General features: G+C 34.4%; 1 protein-coding gene across 1 annotated transcript; it reads left to right on the top strand.

Annotated features, from left to right (window-relative positions):
• The first annotated feature begins 9,934 nt into the window (after positions 1-9,934).
• LOC147395689 (calcium-binding EF hand family protein) lies at positions 9,935-17,421 on the top strand. Its single transcript, XM_086450880.1, has 4 exons — positions 9,935-10,283; positions 10,382-10,576; positions 16,390-16,574; positions 16,921-17,421. Exons 1-4 carry the CDS (start codon positions 9,998-10,000, stop codon positions 17,239-17,241), a joined length of 987 nt encoding a protein of 328 aa, XP_086307006.1. The 5' UTR covers positions 9,935-9,997; the 3' UTR covers positions 17,242-17,421.
• The last annotated feature ends 1,663 nt before the right edge of the window (positions 17,422-19,084 follow it).

Below are 19,084 nucleotides of genomic sequence, written 5' to 3'. Positions count from 1 at the left end.
TGAATTAAGACACTGTCTTAATTGGATTAACTTAGAGATTTGATCCGACGCTTCGAGATGGTGCGAAGCATCACCCACAAACACGTATCGTGCGAAAGGGTGATTAGGCTTTTAAGGTGCATGATTAGGTACTTTCACTTATCACGTATGCATTATCGCGAGGAGTTGTGGTTGATCCATCACATCTGATTGACTGAGTGCGATTTGCACTGTATGATCACATTGGTATCCGCTCGTGCATTGGATCATGATAATACTCGATCAGGAACGATCAAATGTGTTGGTTTGTGATTAGTATCCAATCGGGGATGATCAAATTCATTGGATCAAGTGGTATCTGATCGGGATCGAAATCGTTAGATTATGTAGATTCAACCAATAGATGTTGATTATACGACATGAGGCACACACCTTTTATGGGATGCAATTTGGATTGTTAGATCTAAAGATAAAACACGATCTAGTGGCTCTTCAACTAAGAGACATGGATCATGACTCTACCCATGTCTCTTGGTCAACAAACATAGAATTGACTATATAAATAAACAACCAAAATTCAGATTGGCTCACTGAAAAATCTTGTATTTTTCTAATTCCGAGTTTAAGAACTTGGCATCATCAGAATTCTAATTTTCAGAGTGTTCTAAGTTGAAATTGGATCGTATATGAGTAATATAATGTAGGTATGTCCCTACGATTTACCTTAATAACACCTTTTTACTCTTAACTCAAGAATGTCTTGATTTGTTGGACGATACAAATACATGACAGCCTTCGCAGGAACAATTAAATTCATGAAGAGGAAGCAACATCAAAGCCCTATTATATCGAATCTAGTCCCAATTAAAGAATGATGCTTTCTTCTTTTCGAGGACCAAAGGACTTATTGGTCGTGTAGAGTGACCAATTTACAGCTTGAAGATCACGAATTATAGGTCATTTTCGATCAGTGTATTAGAAGGACCATGGCATGTCATCGGTTTGAAAACATAGGCGATAAACTCTTCGAGTTGACTTGACTCAATAGGACTTTGTGGTAATTTGATCCTAAAATACTCAATGGAATAAGCTTGTTGAGTCAACTCAAAAAAGCACCCGAGTAAACTTGCCAAATCGATTGAGTCAAATTGAAAATGCTTCAAGTCAGGTAAAAACTCGGCCAAAGTTGCTCAGTTATATACAATGTTTTCAAGTTTTTAACTTAATTTGACTGGGTGGACATTAGAGTTGAGTTTTCTAATTTTCAAAACTAACATTGACTCGACTTTTGTGTGATTTCAAATTTTCTGGGTAGGCGATCTCTTTAATAATCTTAAATTTCAGGTTTCAAGTAATGTTTTGTATCTCGTTAGTTTTTTAATTTTTCATTTAATGTGCCTAATTATATAAAAATATGCTTGGCAATGATATATTAAAAAAATAAAAATAAAAAAAGTCTTCACGAACTTGTCCCACCAAATAAAAAGTATAGGAACTTAATTTCCAACCTCTTATTAATTAATAATCAGTAGCAGACCCAGTCAAAGTCAGCAATTCGATGAAGAAAAAAAAATCGAGTGCAGGGAATTCTTCTTCAAAACTTAAGATAATGGAATCAAAATAAAATATAACTTGAACCAAGAACTAGTTTGAATTACTTGCCCCACCTTTCATCTTCTTCCCTCATGTTTATATTTTTTACATTATTTTTTGGATATTTGTTCTATTCAAAGTTATCAATTTATATGATTATTGATCTTCAATTTAGTCTTTTTTTTTTCCTTCTTATCAAGCAAGGATATTGAATTTAATGTGTTTATATTATGAGTTGGGTTAATGTACACCTCTTGGCTTCTTGTTGGAAGTATCTGAAAATGAAGTTAGAATGTCCTCGACTTGTTCATCCAACATCACACTTCCTAACAACTTCTTTTGTTTATAATTGTATGTTTGTCTTGAAGTGATACATGTTCATCAAGTAAGAATGAGAATTTTTATCCAAACAAGAGAAAAATAAAATGCGAATGTTATGGATATTGTGGGATGGAATTCTTTGCATCGCTCCTCAATAATGAGTATCATGCATTGCTCTTTTGACTTATCTAGTATGCATGTAATTTCATTCTAACGATTAAGTTAATCAATAAATTAATTATTAGAATTTTAAGAAGATTTTGAAAATATTGATTTTCTTTCACCTCCAAAATTATATATCTTTTATAATTTAATAGGGGAGGGGAGTAGATATTGGTGTGTTTCATCCTATCCCCATGTATAAATTATGCTTCAATTATAATTAGTGAGAAGCCATCTCATTGTTTCATAAGTCTGACTCTCAACCTCTCGATGCCATACCATACTTGGCAAGATTATGACTTGCTACGTCATTGTTCCATGTTCAAGTATTACATTGATTAAATTTTGTACAATACTTTTTTTTGCCAATCGTCTTTTGTGGGTGATTTATTCGTTGTATATATATCGGATAGTGTTCTTTTGACAAAATCCTAAACAACATTTTAGACAAAGCATTTTGTCTTATATGGGCTAAATTTTTTGGAATTAGCTGATTTTTTATGAGGATGATATCTATGGTGAGAAAATTATCTTCACAAAAAATCAGCCAATTCTGAAATTTCTAACCCTAGTTCATAAGTTGAAGAATCGTTAACCGTCATTTTTTTTACCATTAGTTTATAACCACTTTTCATGAGGTTAGAAGTTTCAGAGTTGACTGATTTTTTGTGAGGATGATTTACTTATTATATAGATTATCCTCACAAAAAATCAGTCCATTCCAAAAAAATTAGTCATATAAGACAAAACTTTGTCTAGAATATTATTTAGGATTTTGTCAAAATAACCTGATCATATATATATGGGTCCCGTTCAACATCCTACACTTTACCCTACACTTTACTCTACATGTTTTGTCCTATATGGGTTAGAAGTTTTGGAATAGTCTGATTTTTGGTGAGGATGATCTCTATGGTGAGGAGATCATCCTCACCAAAAATCAGCCCATTCCAAAATTTCTAACCCCATAAAAAATGGTTTACAAAAAATGGACGGTCCACAATTTTTCAACTTGTAAACATGGGGTTAGAAATTTTGGAATGAGCTGATTTTTGGTGAGGAGGATCTTCTAACTGTAGAGATCATCCTCACCAAAAATCAGCCCCTTCCAAAACTTCTAACCCATGTAAGACAAAATACATTTGGTAAAGCGTAGGGTAAAGTGTAGGGTGTTGAATATATATATATATATATATATATATGAGAAGCATTCAGAGGCTTTAAAGAGAGTCAAACATTGTGCCAAACATTTTTGAAAATAGGGGTTAGAAGTTTTAGAATGAGCTAATTTTTTTGTGAGGATGACCTCTTTTCCTCACAAAAAATCAACCTATTCCGAAACTTCTAACTTTAGTTTACAAATTGAAGAATCATAGACTGTCTGATTTTTACAAATTACTTTTGATGAGGTTAGAAGTTTTGGAATGAGCTGATTTTTTGTAAGGATGATCCATTTTAAAACCTCTAACCCGTACATTAAAAAAAATGTTTGGCTCTCTTTAAGGCCTCCGAAAACCACCATATATATATATATGAAGGTGTTCGGACTTATGTCAAACTAGGGAGACTGGATGAGCCAGGGCCAGAACCAAGGCATATGGGATCCTCCCCTGGGCACGTGCAACACATGCATTAGGTAAGTGAGGAAACGCCTTCGCGGGTGTCCCTGAGGAAATATTGTCAAATATATTCACCTACTACGTACATGCACAATCTTTTTGTTAGACTTTTACTTTCTCCTAATGCATAATATTTCTCACACAATTGCATTGATATGTCATTTTGACGTTGTTAAATTGGGAGATTTGTGGAATCAATTCGTGGTCGTGGAAGATATTCCCAACTAATGAGACAATTATGGGTTATTCTTCTAGAGTTGGTATGAATGGTAGGGACCATCCATCTCCAATATTTTCAAATTTGAATCTAACTCATATCTCGAGATATGAATAATGATTTTCTGATGCCCCCTTCTGACATTTGCTCTTTGACATAGCATGTGCTAGAATGATAGATTATCGCTCAACATACACAACTGCACATATTTATAGAGAGATGTGAATAATGATTTTCTGATGCCCCCTTCTGACATTTGCTCTTTGACATAGCATGTGCTAGAATGATAGATTATCCCTCGACATACACAACTGCACATATTTATAGAGATGTACAGTTGTAATCCCGAGAAAAAAAATCTATGGATTCTAACCCTAACCCTTGCCACATCAGATAGCATATGTCAGAGGGGGTGTTTGAAAATCATGACTCAATCAACATAGATGTCATGACCATACCTTGACTTGAGAAATACTTAGGTATGCTAATAAATTAAAATATTAGTGATTTTCTTAAAATTCTGAATGCAACTAACCAGCTTCCCATCCCTTTCTACTTTGTTTGTATTGTTGTAATACAATGCCATTAATATTTCCAATAACTACGAAACTAGCCCAAACCATATATTAATTAGTACTTAACGGCCTGCAAAACCCATCCAAGGAAATTTTCTTGAAATTGTTTTTGATGGAGGCATTATAACAGAAACATTGATGATACATCTCTGTATAGTGACACATGGACCTCTCTCCCTCTCTCTCTCTCTCTATATATATATATATCCTCCATTGATGAAATAAATCATTGAAAGCAAGCTCAAAGAAATGAAACCCATGAATAGTGATGAGTGGTTGTGAGGCAATTTCCTTCTTCTGTTGCTGCGAGGAGTTGTAAAGCCGCGTTGTATATTCTTTGCGAGAATGATCGATGTAGGAAAATGTGGATAAAAGCAAGGTGAAATCAACTTATGGATATATTAAATATGGGCTTACAGCTCGTTTAACTAAGAGAGTAGGAACGTTACCCCCCTAAACCCTGGGAGGGGTACAGTCGTACTCTCCTACGGGCCTACTCCGTACTTCTCTCTTTCTTACTCTAACTAAAAGAGTTAAAAGATCAAATCGACCTTCTTCTTTGGAATGAGCAAAGACCATACACCTAGATTAGTGAATTTTGGTTTAGGGAGATGAGCCCTTCTCCGCATGAGGAAATTGGCCTAGATCCGGATACACCCATCCATCTCGTTGTCCTGCCTCAGCTTCTTTTTCTCGTGTGCTGTGTAGAGAGTCACCCATTCCTTCTCTCTTTCCGCTGACAAATAGTTGGGTGGACTAATCTTTGAGGCATATTGAGATCAATGTTGTCTTTAAATGTTATTTGATTCATTCCGATATGAACCACAATAACAAGTATGAATATAACAAACACGTTTCTAAATATAATGAAGCCCATTAAGATTGTATGATCAATAAAGAAGAAGAAAATGAGAAAAAATTTCAAATTTAATTAAAAATTTGATTATGAAGTACGTTAAATGGGGTATGAAATTCTACTTTAATATACATCAAGGTGAACTATTATTCCAACAATCATATCTGATGTAGGACAAATCGTAGATGAATTCATGAATCGCTTGGATTGTCAAAAGTCCAACATGAAGTTTGAGCACAATAGTGGAAATCATGGGTCCACGGATTTGGATGGACTCCGTTTTTTTAGGCTTAGACTATTTTACCCTCAAAAGTGTTTCCAAGCTCTATAAAAGGAGAGTTTTCCCATGAGTTGGAACACATATTCTCCTCTCGCCTCAAACCTATACCAAGATTCTTCTAAGACACATACACACACACACACACACACACACACACACAAACTATATAATTTCTAACCCCCATTGAAAACAAAGAAGAAAAGGGAAGTTCACAAGCTCAAGGTGAGCTAGGGTAGATTCGAATTCAAGTATGGTATTCTCCCTTATCTCTCTTCTACCCTGACACTCTATTGTTTTTTATTCTTTTTAGAAAACCCTTAGGATGTGATGGAATACCCTCCATTACTTTCAATGGTTAAGCTCAAACCTTGTCCATGGAATGTGCAAGGCGTTTTGATCGAAAAGGGTGAGGTTGAAGCTCTTTATTCCCTTCTTCCATCATCTTCACCATATGTGAACTTTTCACACACACACACACACCCCATTCATGGCAATAATGATAAAAGGGTAACCACAATTTTACTAAATTGATTTTTCAGAAAATGTTATTTGGATGACCATTCACACCCAATTCAAAAGTCGAATAGTAGCAACTCCAAATCATAGTGGTAACGAGATTTTCCAAATTATAGTATTAGACGTAGATGGTTTTGTCCCCCCAGGGAAAGAGTTAGGTACTTGAAGCTCACCACCCCATCACCATTCAATTAGTTTAGAGGTTGGCAATCCCCTACCCAAATTTTTTGAGGTGATTAGTTGATTGTAACCAGATGATCAAATGGGGGAGTCTGAATTCTCTCTTAAAAAATAAATAAATAAACTCAGTGAAGATGATGAATCAATGGCATAATGTGTCACGTGTAGTAAAATCCAAACACTAAACCATGTTCTCTGACAATTTTCTCTCCACCTAATCAATCACTCTAATATTTTTCATGCCATTGAATAATTAATTAGGACTATTTTTCCATGGTGGTGGGTTGTTGTGGTAGTCCTCCCCGAGATTAGTTGTGGTGCGCGCAAGTTGGCCCGGACACTCGGTTAGCAAAAAAAAATAAAAATAAATAAGGACTATTTTTTGGTATCAAGCTATCGATTCATTAGTTAACACTATTTTTTGTAAACAATAAATCTTTATTCTGAAATGGAACTTGATATCATAGTAACAATGTTGGATTCAATAATTAATTTCAAGGATTCAATTTGTTTAATGAAGATAAAGTTGGAAAAGTTCCTTGAAAAACAGGGAAATCCCCTCCCCCCCCCCCCCCCCCAAAAAAAAAAATAATAATAATAATAAATAAATAAATAATATACAAATGATGCCTTTGGATTTCTTACAATCACTCATCTTTAACCTTAATAAAAAATTTATCTTGTTCTTGAGATTTGGAAAGTTGAAAAAAGTAAAATTTTGAGGGAGTCACCAATGAGTGTTGGGCTCAGTACTGGTGAAGGCCTTCATCTAAAAAGGGGGAAGTGTTGAGTTTAAACCCCATTCAAGTTTATCCCATGGATTTATCTCAAAAATTACCTGATGCGAGTAGGGTGGGGAGAGATTGCACCTGCTCCGGGGATTAGTTGAGTGCTTTAAGAGGCCCAAACACCTCACTTTAAAAAAAAAGGGTGAAGGGTAGAAATATTACTATAGTTCATGATTAATTGATAAATTATGAATTTAATATGCAAACCCACTATTTGGAAAAAAAAATTCAATTTTTTTATATATAAAAATAATAGAATTTTGTGACAATGCTTGATACTTAGGGTAAAGTTTCTAAAATGTCATTCATCCATGCCCCACCTAAGATGGTCTAATACCTTCTCTCTACGAGCAATCCGTGTAAATTTCTTGCTTCAATCCATAGTCCTTATGTCTGGACCCAATTTAACCCTTCCATCTGATTCAATATCTACCAACAGTTTTTGGAAAGAGTCATGTTGAGTGACCTCAAGTTGGAACCTCATATCGCACTTCTTAACGTGAAAGTGGATAGGAACCATATATTTTCATGTTTAGAAGTACGATATAAGGTTTCAGTCTGAGGTTACTTGACCAGGGTAACGTTCAATGGCTAACTTTTTGGCAAAACATTTTTCAAAACATGAGTTAGAAGTTTTGGAATGGGTTGATTTTTGGTGAGGATGATCTTTACGGTGAGGAGATCATCCTTACCAAAAATCAGCCCATTCCAAAACTTCTAACTCATGTTTTGAAAAATATTTTGCCAAAAAGTTAGCCATTGAATGAAACCCACTTGACCATTATTCTTTTGAAAATAACCCGTAGAATAGTTGATTAATGTGATGGCTAGGACTAATTCAATTAATTGACTTTTCAACATCAGTTACTTAAGAGTTAAGAGACCAAACCATGCCTGTTGTTATGTCACGACTCATGATTCATGCCCTTAGGGTCAATAATGATAGACACGGCACAACCGTGTTGCTGACCTTTTCTGATTTATTGACTCATAAATGCCCATGGACTCTCTCTTTGAAAAAATTAAAAGAAAAAAATCCGACTAACCTTACTAAGTTAGTAAGGATTTCACCTTATGGCATCCAAAAACATGATTCGATGTTTCAGAGTTGTGAAGGACAAAATTCTATGAATTTTGAAAAAAAGTCAATTTTCACCGTTGAATTTCAATTTTAAATTTGGAAGTTATGTGAAAGTTCGGTAGCCCACCTATTTTCAAAACCTTGGATCAGGTTCAAAAGAAATCGTTTTTTGATTATTTTTTCTTTCAAAGAAATCATAGAGGGCTGTGGTGTTGGATTGTTCATGTGGTACTCCATTTGAGCAAAACGATCCTTAGTAAGGCTCTAAATCTTACTAAGTTAATAAGGAAAATGTTTCTCAAAGAAAAACTATTTTGGTGGTTTTTGTCATAGGATTTCAGCATTAAATTTTTATTTTTAATGAGTTGTCCTGAAAAATATGTAAAACTAGGTTAAAAATGATTAGTTACCTTAATTTTGGATGCATGGTTGGGTTTGGGCTGGAAATGGATCAAGTTTAGAATGGATTAGGGGCAAATCTAGGACCAATCTTCAAGCAATGGATCGGATCAGAACCGATCTGATATTTATCAGATTGGGTCCTTATTGATTGAATGCTTATTGGATGTAAATATTTGGATCCAAATCTGATTTGATAATAATCAGATTAGATCCAAATCATCAAAATCAATTTGATAGACACCTTATTTGTTTGCTAAGCAAACACTATCAATGATTAATAATTAGTAGATGAAGGTGGAAACTTTAAACAATTTTGCAAGTTGACACACTTTCATATAAATAAAGTATATCTTATATCTAAAACAAATATACCATATAATGTAAAGTCATGATTTAAAATGATGTCCCATTCGTATAACAAAATACGGTGTCTACATGGCACTTCTTTATTGGAGAATAAACACATTGGACTATGTAACATATAGATAAACGGTTTAGTTAGGAACCAATGTGCCTAAAAACCTCTCACTAAAACAAATAGATACAATTCCTATGCTATATCAACCATGGTTTTTAAACTCAGTATCGCGTCTCATCTCGTTTAGCTCCGATATCGAGTCGTCTCGGACGAGTTTTCCGATACGTTTGAGACGTCTCGTGAGATAACTCAAAAAATTACACTGTGAGACGTAAGCCTCGATCAAAAAATGACTTTGTGAGTTGGTCTCGTTCAGCTCTGATACCGAGTTAACTCGGGCGATATGTCTCGGTCTTGGACGAGTTTAAAAACCATAATATTAACACGACACTAGATAATTTATATATTTTCACACAAATTATTAGATTTAGTATGGATATGGAAAAAATTTAGGGTAAATTCTTAAATAATTATCAAAAATACTGAAAATGTTACATGTGTTGACACAACTACCACGTAATATTTGACAAAATAAGATCAAAACTTCAGAAATACTGAAAACTTTTGTAATTATTTAAGAATTTATCCAAAACTAATCTGATAGTTTAAAAAATCCTATACTTAAGCGATTAGGTCTTCACTGGAATCCATATCCTTACTCCAGACCCGAAATTATTAGATTGAAATGGATTGGACTACGGGTATGATCTGATCCACTAACAACCCTACCCAGTGGGAAAATCATGGGTTAGTGGGCCGTACCACGTTTCATTTTTCAGTGTTGGACATGATTACTACCACTATTTGGTAATTAATCATTATTAATCACGATCCATGGATTTTAAAGGTATTTTTGTAATTTTAAGAAATCCAGGGGGCATTATTTTAAATATCAACCTTCCCAGTTCCCACCTCAATTAAAAAAACAAAACAAGCGAAACGTCTCCATTTCTTCTTCCTCAGCGGTCTTCGTTTGATTTTTTTTACTGTCTCTCTCTCTCTCTCTAAAAATGACTGACGGAGGTTTAACGGTGCTTGACGGAACCCGTCTCAGAGACGTCGATCATCGTCTCCCCAACACAGAAGGCGCCTTTACAGGAGCTCAGCTTCTCAAGATTGCAGAATCCGAAGTTTCCTCCTCAATTTTCGGCCTCTCATTGCCCGAAACCCTAAAGTACAACGCACTTAAACGGATTAACATCGATGTAGATAGCTTCAACTCTGCACAACTCGACATCGAAGAAGCTTCTTCGAAACTCCGAGAGTTCGTGATCGCTATCGCTGATGAATTAGAAGGTAAATTCAACTTGAATCCAATCTGATCGATCAAGTTCTTAAATTTTTGATTTTTGATTTTTGATTCAGTTATTGAGATTGAGTTTGTTGTCACTTAGATGATCCACTTATAGTATCGGTTTTGGATGGAAATCCACTTCGGCTTTTTTTGGAGGACGAAGACGATTTCGCGATGTTGGCGGAGAATCTCTTTACTGATTTAGATACAGAGGATAAGGGAAAGATACAAAAAAATGAGATCAAGAATGCTCTTGTTCATATGGGGGTTGAAATGGGTGTTCCTCCTATTTTAGGTAATCTCCTGTTTCTTTGATCCATACTTTGTAATTGAAATTAATTGCAAGCATTTGATAGCTATAATTTTTTTTTTTGATAAATTTTTGATAGTTATAAGGTGTTGGCCTTCAATTGTTCTTATGTACTCTATTGGTGAATTGGTGACTTTAATTATTATCAAAATAGGGAGAAGAGCTGATTACTTGCTAGGTAACTTTCATTAGATTTCACTTTAGTATTGATCTCCATTGTTCAAAATATCTCATCGTATCGATATGTATCATCAGTATTGGCCGATACAATATGAAACATCAAACGTTATGGGAATGTATCCGTTGAGACAATATCGGGTTTTTCCTTGAACGTAACATTGGCTTGAGACGAGGTTTTAAACCTTGTCAGTTACCTCTTCTTGAATTTGTAGAGAGACTGCTAATCACTGTAAGGAAGAAGTCCTTCATCAATGGCATAGATAGAATTGCTTGTAAAAAGGAAAAAAAAATCAACAATGGCTCGTAGGAAGGACTTGTAAATTACATGTAATATTTATTCATTTTAGAAATGAATTATGCTTAGTTAGATATCTATATATCCCCTTATTTTGATGACATCTTAACATAGGAGCAGCTGTTAGCATCCTCCCTAATCGTACAAACAAGCTTTACTAGGATGATCTATAAGAAGAAGCTGAACTTCTTGACAAGATGACAAAAAGATGCCAAAAATTTATCACCCTATTTGATTAATTTAGATTGTTATAAAATAAAAATAAAATAAAAAAAAATATATAAAAATATAAAATAATAACATTATAATTTAATTACCTTGATCAAATAAGCACATAACATAATAACTACAGTAGGAATTATTTCTGGTCATTTATTTGCCAATTCGTGGCTATACTTGTGACGAATAAGTTGGAGTTATTATGTTCTGTACTTATTTGTTTAATGGAATTAACTTTTAATTTTTAATTTTATATATTTATATACTTATTTTTTTTCTTTTATTTTTATTTTATAATAATGCAACGAATAGCTACCTGGAAATTTGAAGCCACTTTAATCCTTCTACATCCAAACATTACCGCCAATTCCAATCCCTTTTTGATTGCTTCTAGGTCATGGAAAAGAGACGAGAAAGAAGGTTAGCAACTTGCAAAAGCCAATATCAACACCATATTTCCGTTTCTGATTATTGCACCTTGACCGCCAAGCAAATCATGCATCGTTCCATCTTAATTCTACTGTCACATACCAACAAAAGGGGCTTGCATCTACACACTTTGGACTCCTTATGGAAGATTGATAAAAGTCACGCACATACAATAGTCCATGTTCTAATTACTTGGATATATCAGTAATTTATTCATAAATATTAGAAAAACTAAAAATATAATAATGTGTTACTGTAGTACTTAAGAGTTTGTTCATTTAAGCGAGCATAATGTGACATTTTTAGTCTCATTTTCATTCAGAATATTGTAGTTTTTGACGGCTAGGCTCTTAAATACTAATTCCAACATGTAGCGGAATGCTATTGATCTTCGTTTCCATACTTCACATGGTTGTTTATTGTATTTTGATGACTTACAAAAGTGTTTTCTTGTCTGTTTAATCATCTCTACAGAGTTTCAATAAGGAATTTCTCAATATTTCCATAATTCCACAACATATCCACCATTAATGAAAATTGTATTAATTTCCACACTACTCAAAATAGTTTTACAGAATATTTTTACTTCTAGGCTATAGCCGAAATAGAAACCAAAACCAAAATTTAATATGTTGATGTGGCGGTCAAGTAAATCCAACACTTGGTTCTGTACCCATATCCAGGTAACATAGAACAAATAACCTCTCTTTACCATTTTTTTTAATAAGTAAATGTTATTCTTGTAAAGGAGCACACCCAGAGTTTGGCATCGTTACTCAGACTGTTCCCTACGATTTCATCCCTAAAGTCTTTCGTATCCTAGTTAGATCAGCAAGGGTCAAAATAATTCTATTTTCTCTACTATTTTTTAATTTAAAATACATATAGGCCTTTTAACATATCATTTTCAATATAAATGGAAAAAATATACAATAACCGATAAAAATGTGATATATTCAACAAGGATTCCCTACCTACATCATTTAATGTCATATCTAAAACCAGTTCCTTGGGTTATGGAGGTGTGGATTATGTATTTTAGCATGCAATCTAAATTCATTTTTGGGGCTGGTAACTCAATTAGTGGATAAAAAATGTTAAACACTTGTAATAAAACAATCACCTCTAGGACATTTTTTTTATCTAATGTATACATATTGATAATCTTTTTGCAAATTTATTTCTTCTATTAGCTCCCCATGGATGAATTCAAGGCCTATTGATCATACAATTGCTAAAAATGTGCTTACAAGTTTACAATCACGTTGGAACCTATGGAGGTTGTTTTAGATAAGCTCTTCAAGAAAAAGACGGAGAAGATGGAAGGAACGAGGAGATGATGAATATGTGATATGTTGTTATTTTAATGCATGAATATGTAGCCTGAAGCTATAATTTATATAAACCAAAACATAAGGTGGAGGTGATATCATATTGTAACCCAATTAAGGGTTAAAATCTCATTCCAAGGAAATATTTCGGTCAAGAAAAAAGATCAAAATGATCTCGACCAAAACATTTTGAGGCAATCCAAACATTCCTGAAACATTTAATGTTTTGGGGTCAGTGTTTCATCCTGGTCTCAGCCAAAACTAAAATTTTCCATTGTAACATTCCAAGATGTCATGAAATTTTGAACCATGAATCCAATAGCATACAATTGGTTTATTTGGGGCAAGAAGCTACTGTATGTCATTGAGAATGTTGATTGCTACAATAGAGAAGTCCCTCCTTTCATGTAGGTGAAGTCCCTTTAGGAGGAAGGTTGCATCATTCAAGTTTGGGTTACGGGGTGTTATATTTTCTTGGATAAATGGGTGTTTAAGAGATGATTTTTTTTTTTTTTTTTCAAATCATGCCTTTTGAGGTGGTTTGATTTCTAGATACTTTGAGTGAATAGGGTTCATGAATGCATCAGGAGGATTTGGTAGTAAAACTCATCTGGGATTACTTGCTTCTTTCACTTTTTTTCTCCTTCAGAGAAATAACAAAAATGTGTTCTAATAGTAGGGAATAGAGAAATGAGGAATGCAATTTTTCTTTTTGGATTGGTGGAGCTTGAGAGTAGGTTTCTCTCTAAAGGATTTATTGAACAGGAATCAATGAATAAAATTATATGGAGTCCCCTTATACTCATGATGATTACCCTCTGTTTAAGCAATCCTTGAGGTGTGAGTACGTGTGTGTGAGTGCGCACACGCGTGTGTGTGTGTGGGGGGGGGGGGGGGGGGTCTCATACCCACAGCTGGATTAACAAAGTCATTATATAGAGAATGCAAAATGGTTTAGTGCACAGGTTTGTTACGAGGAGCTTACTTTCCTACCATAGTTAACTTGCTAGTTGATTCGACTATCCATAAAGTCACTGTGCATTCCGAATAAAATACAGTGGTTGATGTTGCACACTAGGATAAAATAATTTTCAATGGCCTTTTGTGGAGACCTTGAGTGAGCTTGCATGCTTGAGTATAGGACTTTGCTATCATCAGAAATGATTGAGAGACATGCTAGAGATTCAACTTTGAAGTTAAAGATGATCGCATCTTCTTTAATCCAAACCACATGGCGTCTAGTTATATAAGGTTGCATATTAAATCAGTGGACTCTGAAACAAACAAACAAAAAAAATGCTTCCTTATTTGGAATTGGAGACCCCCATAAAGGTTCTGCTGGAAAAGGGGAGATGGCAAATGTGGTCAAATGTCTGCAGAATGACCTAATGGAGAATTTTTCACTGGAATTCCACTTACACTCTTTGATTTCTTGTTTCGAGAAAAGAAACACCCCAACTATGACAAGAAGCACGGCCAGGATGTTTACACCCTGAGATAGAATATAGGAGGAAAATTACAAATACATTGAAAGCTTCGCACACCATACATCCTCTTAGAATCTGATGGAATCACCAATACCAGGACTGAAATGGATTCTCCACTAAAGATGCTTCAGAGCATTATTATTCCTTTCACGCGCCTGAATCTTATAAGAGGATCTTGGGATATTGGGTGGGAAGCTACCTATTGGTGTTGCTACCAGACTTGTTACCCACCACCTTCTCTACAAATTGTTGCTTTTGTCCTCATTTCTCCATGGTCACTCTCCCATTAGAGCCCTGTTCATATCTTTGAAATGTATGAACCCAACATTCTCTCAATTTTTTTGACTGGGTTGTTTAGAGAGTGACTAGTGTTATGCAGAAGTACCTATGTTATCCGTGTTTTTATTTTCATTGCCTTAGTAGTCATGTCTTTTATAAGTTGCAACTTGGGTAGTTACACGGTTGTTGGTCCAGTTTTATTACTTAAAATAGCTACTTCAATAGTGAACCTTTGATTATTTTGTTTTCAACTTTACATTGCAATATTGACATAGCAAACTTCATTTAACAAAATAACAGAATTGAAGTTAGTATTTAGTTTGTTCAAAATTCCCTAATTTATGGGCTGCCTTAGTCACCAGTGACCCTTTTCAGTGCCTAGGCAACCTGCAAAGTTTAACACGTTGAATTTCCTAGCCATTTTGACAATGTCGCTTTCACTTCCATCTTTTGTAAATTTTGTGAGCCTGTGACTGATCAAGCTTTTCTCTTCCATCTTTGTCCATTTTGTTATCTCACCCATTTATGAGCTTAACTCTTTCTTATCCTTTATGGTGAAGAGTGATAGTTAAAGAGTGTAATTAGTGAATCAATTAAAAGGAAAAAATATAAGACAAAGACTTGCGGAAAAAAATGTAGTAAGTACGAGGATGGGAGGATTCATGTGCTTTCATTTTAAATACATGAAGACACTTTAAGCTAAATACTGTTCTAGAGCAGCTCAGTCATGATTGTGGCATTCTTAAATGATCCTATAGTGCAGGTTTGAAACTTGTAGTGCAGCAGTGAAAATAGTTTCCAATGGTGCTCCAACTGAGACAGCAATAGGGTGATGATGATTATGGTGGTTTTGTCAGATATCACAGCTGTGACTGGGAATTTAACATAAAACAGAAAAAAGTCACGTAGATTTGTTAATATTGAAGACTCAGACGAGCCATGATATTTCCAAAAGACCTTATTGTGATATGCTAGTCTTTAGTTTTGGTGACTTTTGTCTTGGTGTGGTTGTTCCTAAGTAGGAAAACAGCTTATTGGGATGCACCACGATCTTTTCTGTTGTGGCTTCATATTACTGTGCCGTATGGTGGAGACACTATTGATCTAGTTGGTCCTGAATCTGCACTGCCAATATCACTTGTCAGGCTCGATTTGATTGTATTCTTGAGTTGGATTCGAAAATATCCAATATAAAATTGTTGGTAATTGGCAGCTAATATTTTTTTTTTTTTTTTTTTTGAACTTTTCAGATGAAACATGGAAATCATTATAAGTATGAAACCATAAGTTGGTTCAAATAAATATATTTAGGCAAGTGTTACCATTCATATTTTTAGTTTTTTTTTTTTTATAGCAATGGTTATGTTTAATTTTTTTTAAACTCTGTTTACTTTACTATATAATTTATCATATTGTGCGTGGAATTGTCCGAATGTGTCCACATATGCTTATATAATTTGATGGAAAAGCCATAACAAATTGTAGACGTATGTGTTTGCTAATATGCAATATCGAGTTCCATGCTAATAACTGACAACTTTGACAAAGTTTATGACTTGATATTCCGTGGTATACCAGAATTCTCTCTTCTAAATGACATTTTAAAGAAACATGGAGCCGAGGGAGATGAAGAATTAGGTCAGGCACAATTTGCACAGTTACTCCAGCCTGTTCTACAAGACTTGGCTGATGCATTGGCTGCTCAAAGGCATGTTGTTATCATGCAGAAAGTCAAGATCGTCAATGGTTCTAAGCTGAGAAAGGTTCACCATTCTATCCTTATTTTCTCTCACTTCTTTTTTTCATATATAAAATCCAGTGAATTTTGATCCTTGAAGCATTGGGGTTATCATATCGTATTGGTTGTAGGCAACATTTAAAATCTCGTTTCAAGGCAATGTTTCAATCAGGAAAAAAAAAAAAAAAAAAAACCAAAATTGTCTCAACCGAAGCATTCTGAAACATTTCTTGATCACCACAAACGTTCAATGTTTTAAGGTCAATGTTTCGTTCTGGTCTCAGCTGAAAAATTCCAAAACAGAACAAAACCTTGAACTATGGTTTTATGACCATTTGTAAATACTAATTAAACGTTGAAAAAAAATGCAGCTTTTGGCTGATGAGGAGGAATTAAACAATGTGATAGAGCAAATATTCCAAGACGTGGTTGCCGGAAAAAATGAAAAGGGGTGCACAGAAGGAATACGGGGTTTTCTTGAGAAAAATGGACCAATACTGAGCCTGCCATTACCATCAGCGACCAATGAAGCGGTGGAACTCCTCTATGATGAAGTATTTGCTGATGTGGACAATAAGAAAATTGACAGTGAATTAGGGCGAGATGAGTTTGGGGTACTTATGAAGGATATTCTAAAGAAATTGGCTGAGCAACTTAAAGCTAACCCCATCTTGCATGATCTGGACAACTGAGGCAGGTTTGGTATATAGCTTATTATATTTAATTGGCAGAGATTGTTTTTTTTCCTACAATATATACTACCCACATGAGTTTTGACGTTCATATGTTCTTTTAATTATAGTGAAATTTGATCATTCCAACACATTTTTTTGTGATCTAAATATACTTGATAAAATATATTACTTCTTGTCTGGACAAAGTGTTCTCACTTGATATGTATAATATTTAGAGTACCTTTTAGGAGGCCCTTGGAATAGCTAAAAGCCTAAAGCCAAAACTTTTTGAAAAACAACAGTAATGGAAATTTTATTTGAAACTTGTTTTTGACTACTTTGGATTGATAAACCCCTTGACGAAGCAAATAGGCTACGTGTTTCAGGAGCTAGAAAATTTGTGCATTCCCGTTTGCGGAAATCGTGCGAACACCCAATCCTCGCTTTAGTTAGAGTTTTAGACTAGTTTTAATGTTGTAATAATCCAATCAAACTCTGATAGAAGAATGTTTACTTGAGAGTGTATATAGAAGCATTGATTGTAAAATGGATACAAATGAGTTTCTCTTTGGTAGATTTGAATGGTGGATGATGAAAGTTTGATCTGAAGCAAAGTCGAAAAGATTTAACAGTTGGTGAAACAGTTTAGAACAATTATAAATTAAATAATTTATTATATATAAATAATTAATATAAAAAAATAGAAAAATTAGAGGACCCACCAAATTATTTTGAAGTTAAAGGTTCAAATTCCAGAATCTTTTTCTAGAAATTTTCGAAGCCCTTGAGGATGCATCAGCTGTTTTTACATTTTTTTAGTGAGCCTCACCTTTGGGGGGGGGGGGGGGGGGGTGTTACACTTCACACGCCTTCGAAAATACTCTAGAACTTTACATTGTCTACTTTGGGACAGTTCTGGACTCATCCTGTGTACACCTTTATATTTGCGAGCTTACACTAATTTTTCTAAGAATGTTCTAGACCTAAATACTTTCTAATACTTCTCGGAAAGATTTTGGACCGTGAAAAACCTTATTTCATGGATGGAATTGGAGAGTATCAGTGGTTGACATTCATTATCCTAAATTTTTGTATGTGTTGGTAGCACTTTACTTCACTTTTGTTTTTGATACAAATAGTATGGTTTCGCACATCCATAGATTCTTGATTATTCTTCTCTATTTCCCTTCTGCAATCAAGTTCGAACTTGTTTGGTCCTTCAATTATCTTAGGTTGAATCTGTTTTCCTTTGTTGAAAACATTCTTATCAGATGATCATAACAATCTAATGTAAATGGTATACCTTTCTTTTCTTGAAAGTTCCCTAGACTATTCTTCTGACTATCCAAAAAAAAAAAAAAAAAAAGGTCCAATCAACTAAACCACCCATTATCTACAGTCGGGCGGATTTAGAGTGGGGGCAATGGGGGCACTTGCCCCCATAAGAATTTTCAAACCTTCTTTAGAGTAATGAACTATTGCAATAGATAATAATGGTGAATAATGAACTATTGCTCTCCCAATTTGTTTTACACTCTTAGTTGCCCGCACAAAACAGTTTCCATTGTTATATTGCCTCCACAAAAAAAATTACAATCTTCGTTGCCCTCACAAAAAAACTTCTACCCTTACATTGCCCCACATGAGTTAAATCCTGGCTCCGCCCCTGTCTACAGTTTTGTGGGTTAAACCTCCCATTAAGCTATAGTGTCACGGGACCCATTTTATTTCCTTTATTCTTCACCTCCTCTAATTTTATTATATTTTCTTTTTTATCCCTTTAATCCATTTTATTATTTTTCATCTTTTACCCCCTTTAATATCAATTTTTTTTAATAATACCCTTCCAATTCAATTTTTT

The sequence above is a fragment of the Akebia trifoliata genome, chromosome 8 (assembly GCF_017979445.1).
Source record: "Akebia trifoliata isolate Shusen 1 chromosome 8, ASM1797944v1, whole genome shotgun sequence".
NCBI lineage: Eukaryota > Viridiplantae > Streptophyta > Magnoliopsida > Ranunculales > Lardizabalaceae > Akebia > Akebia trifoliata.
Note: the sequence above shows the minus strand (reverse complement) of the source record. Positions and strands in the feature narration are given on the sequence as shown.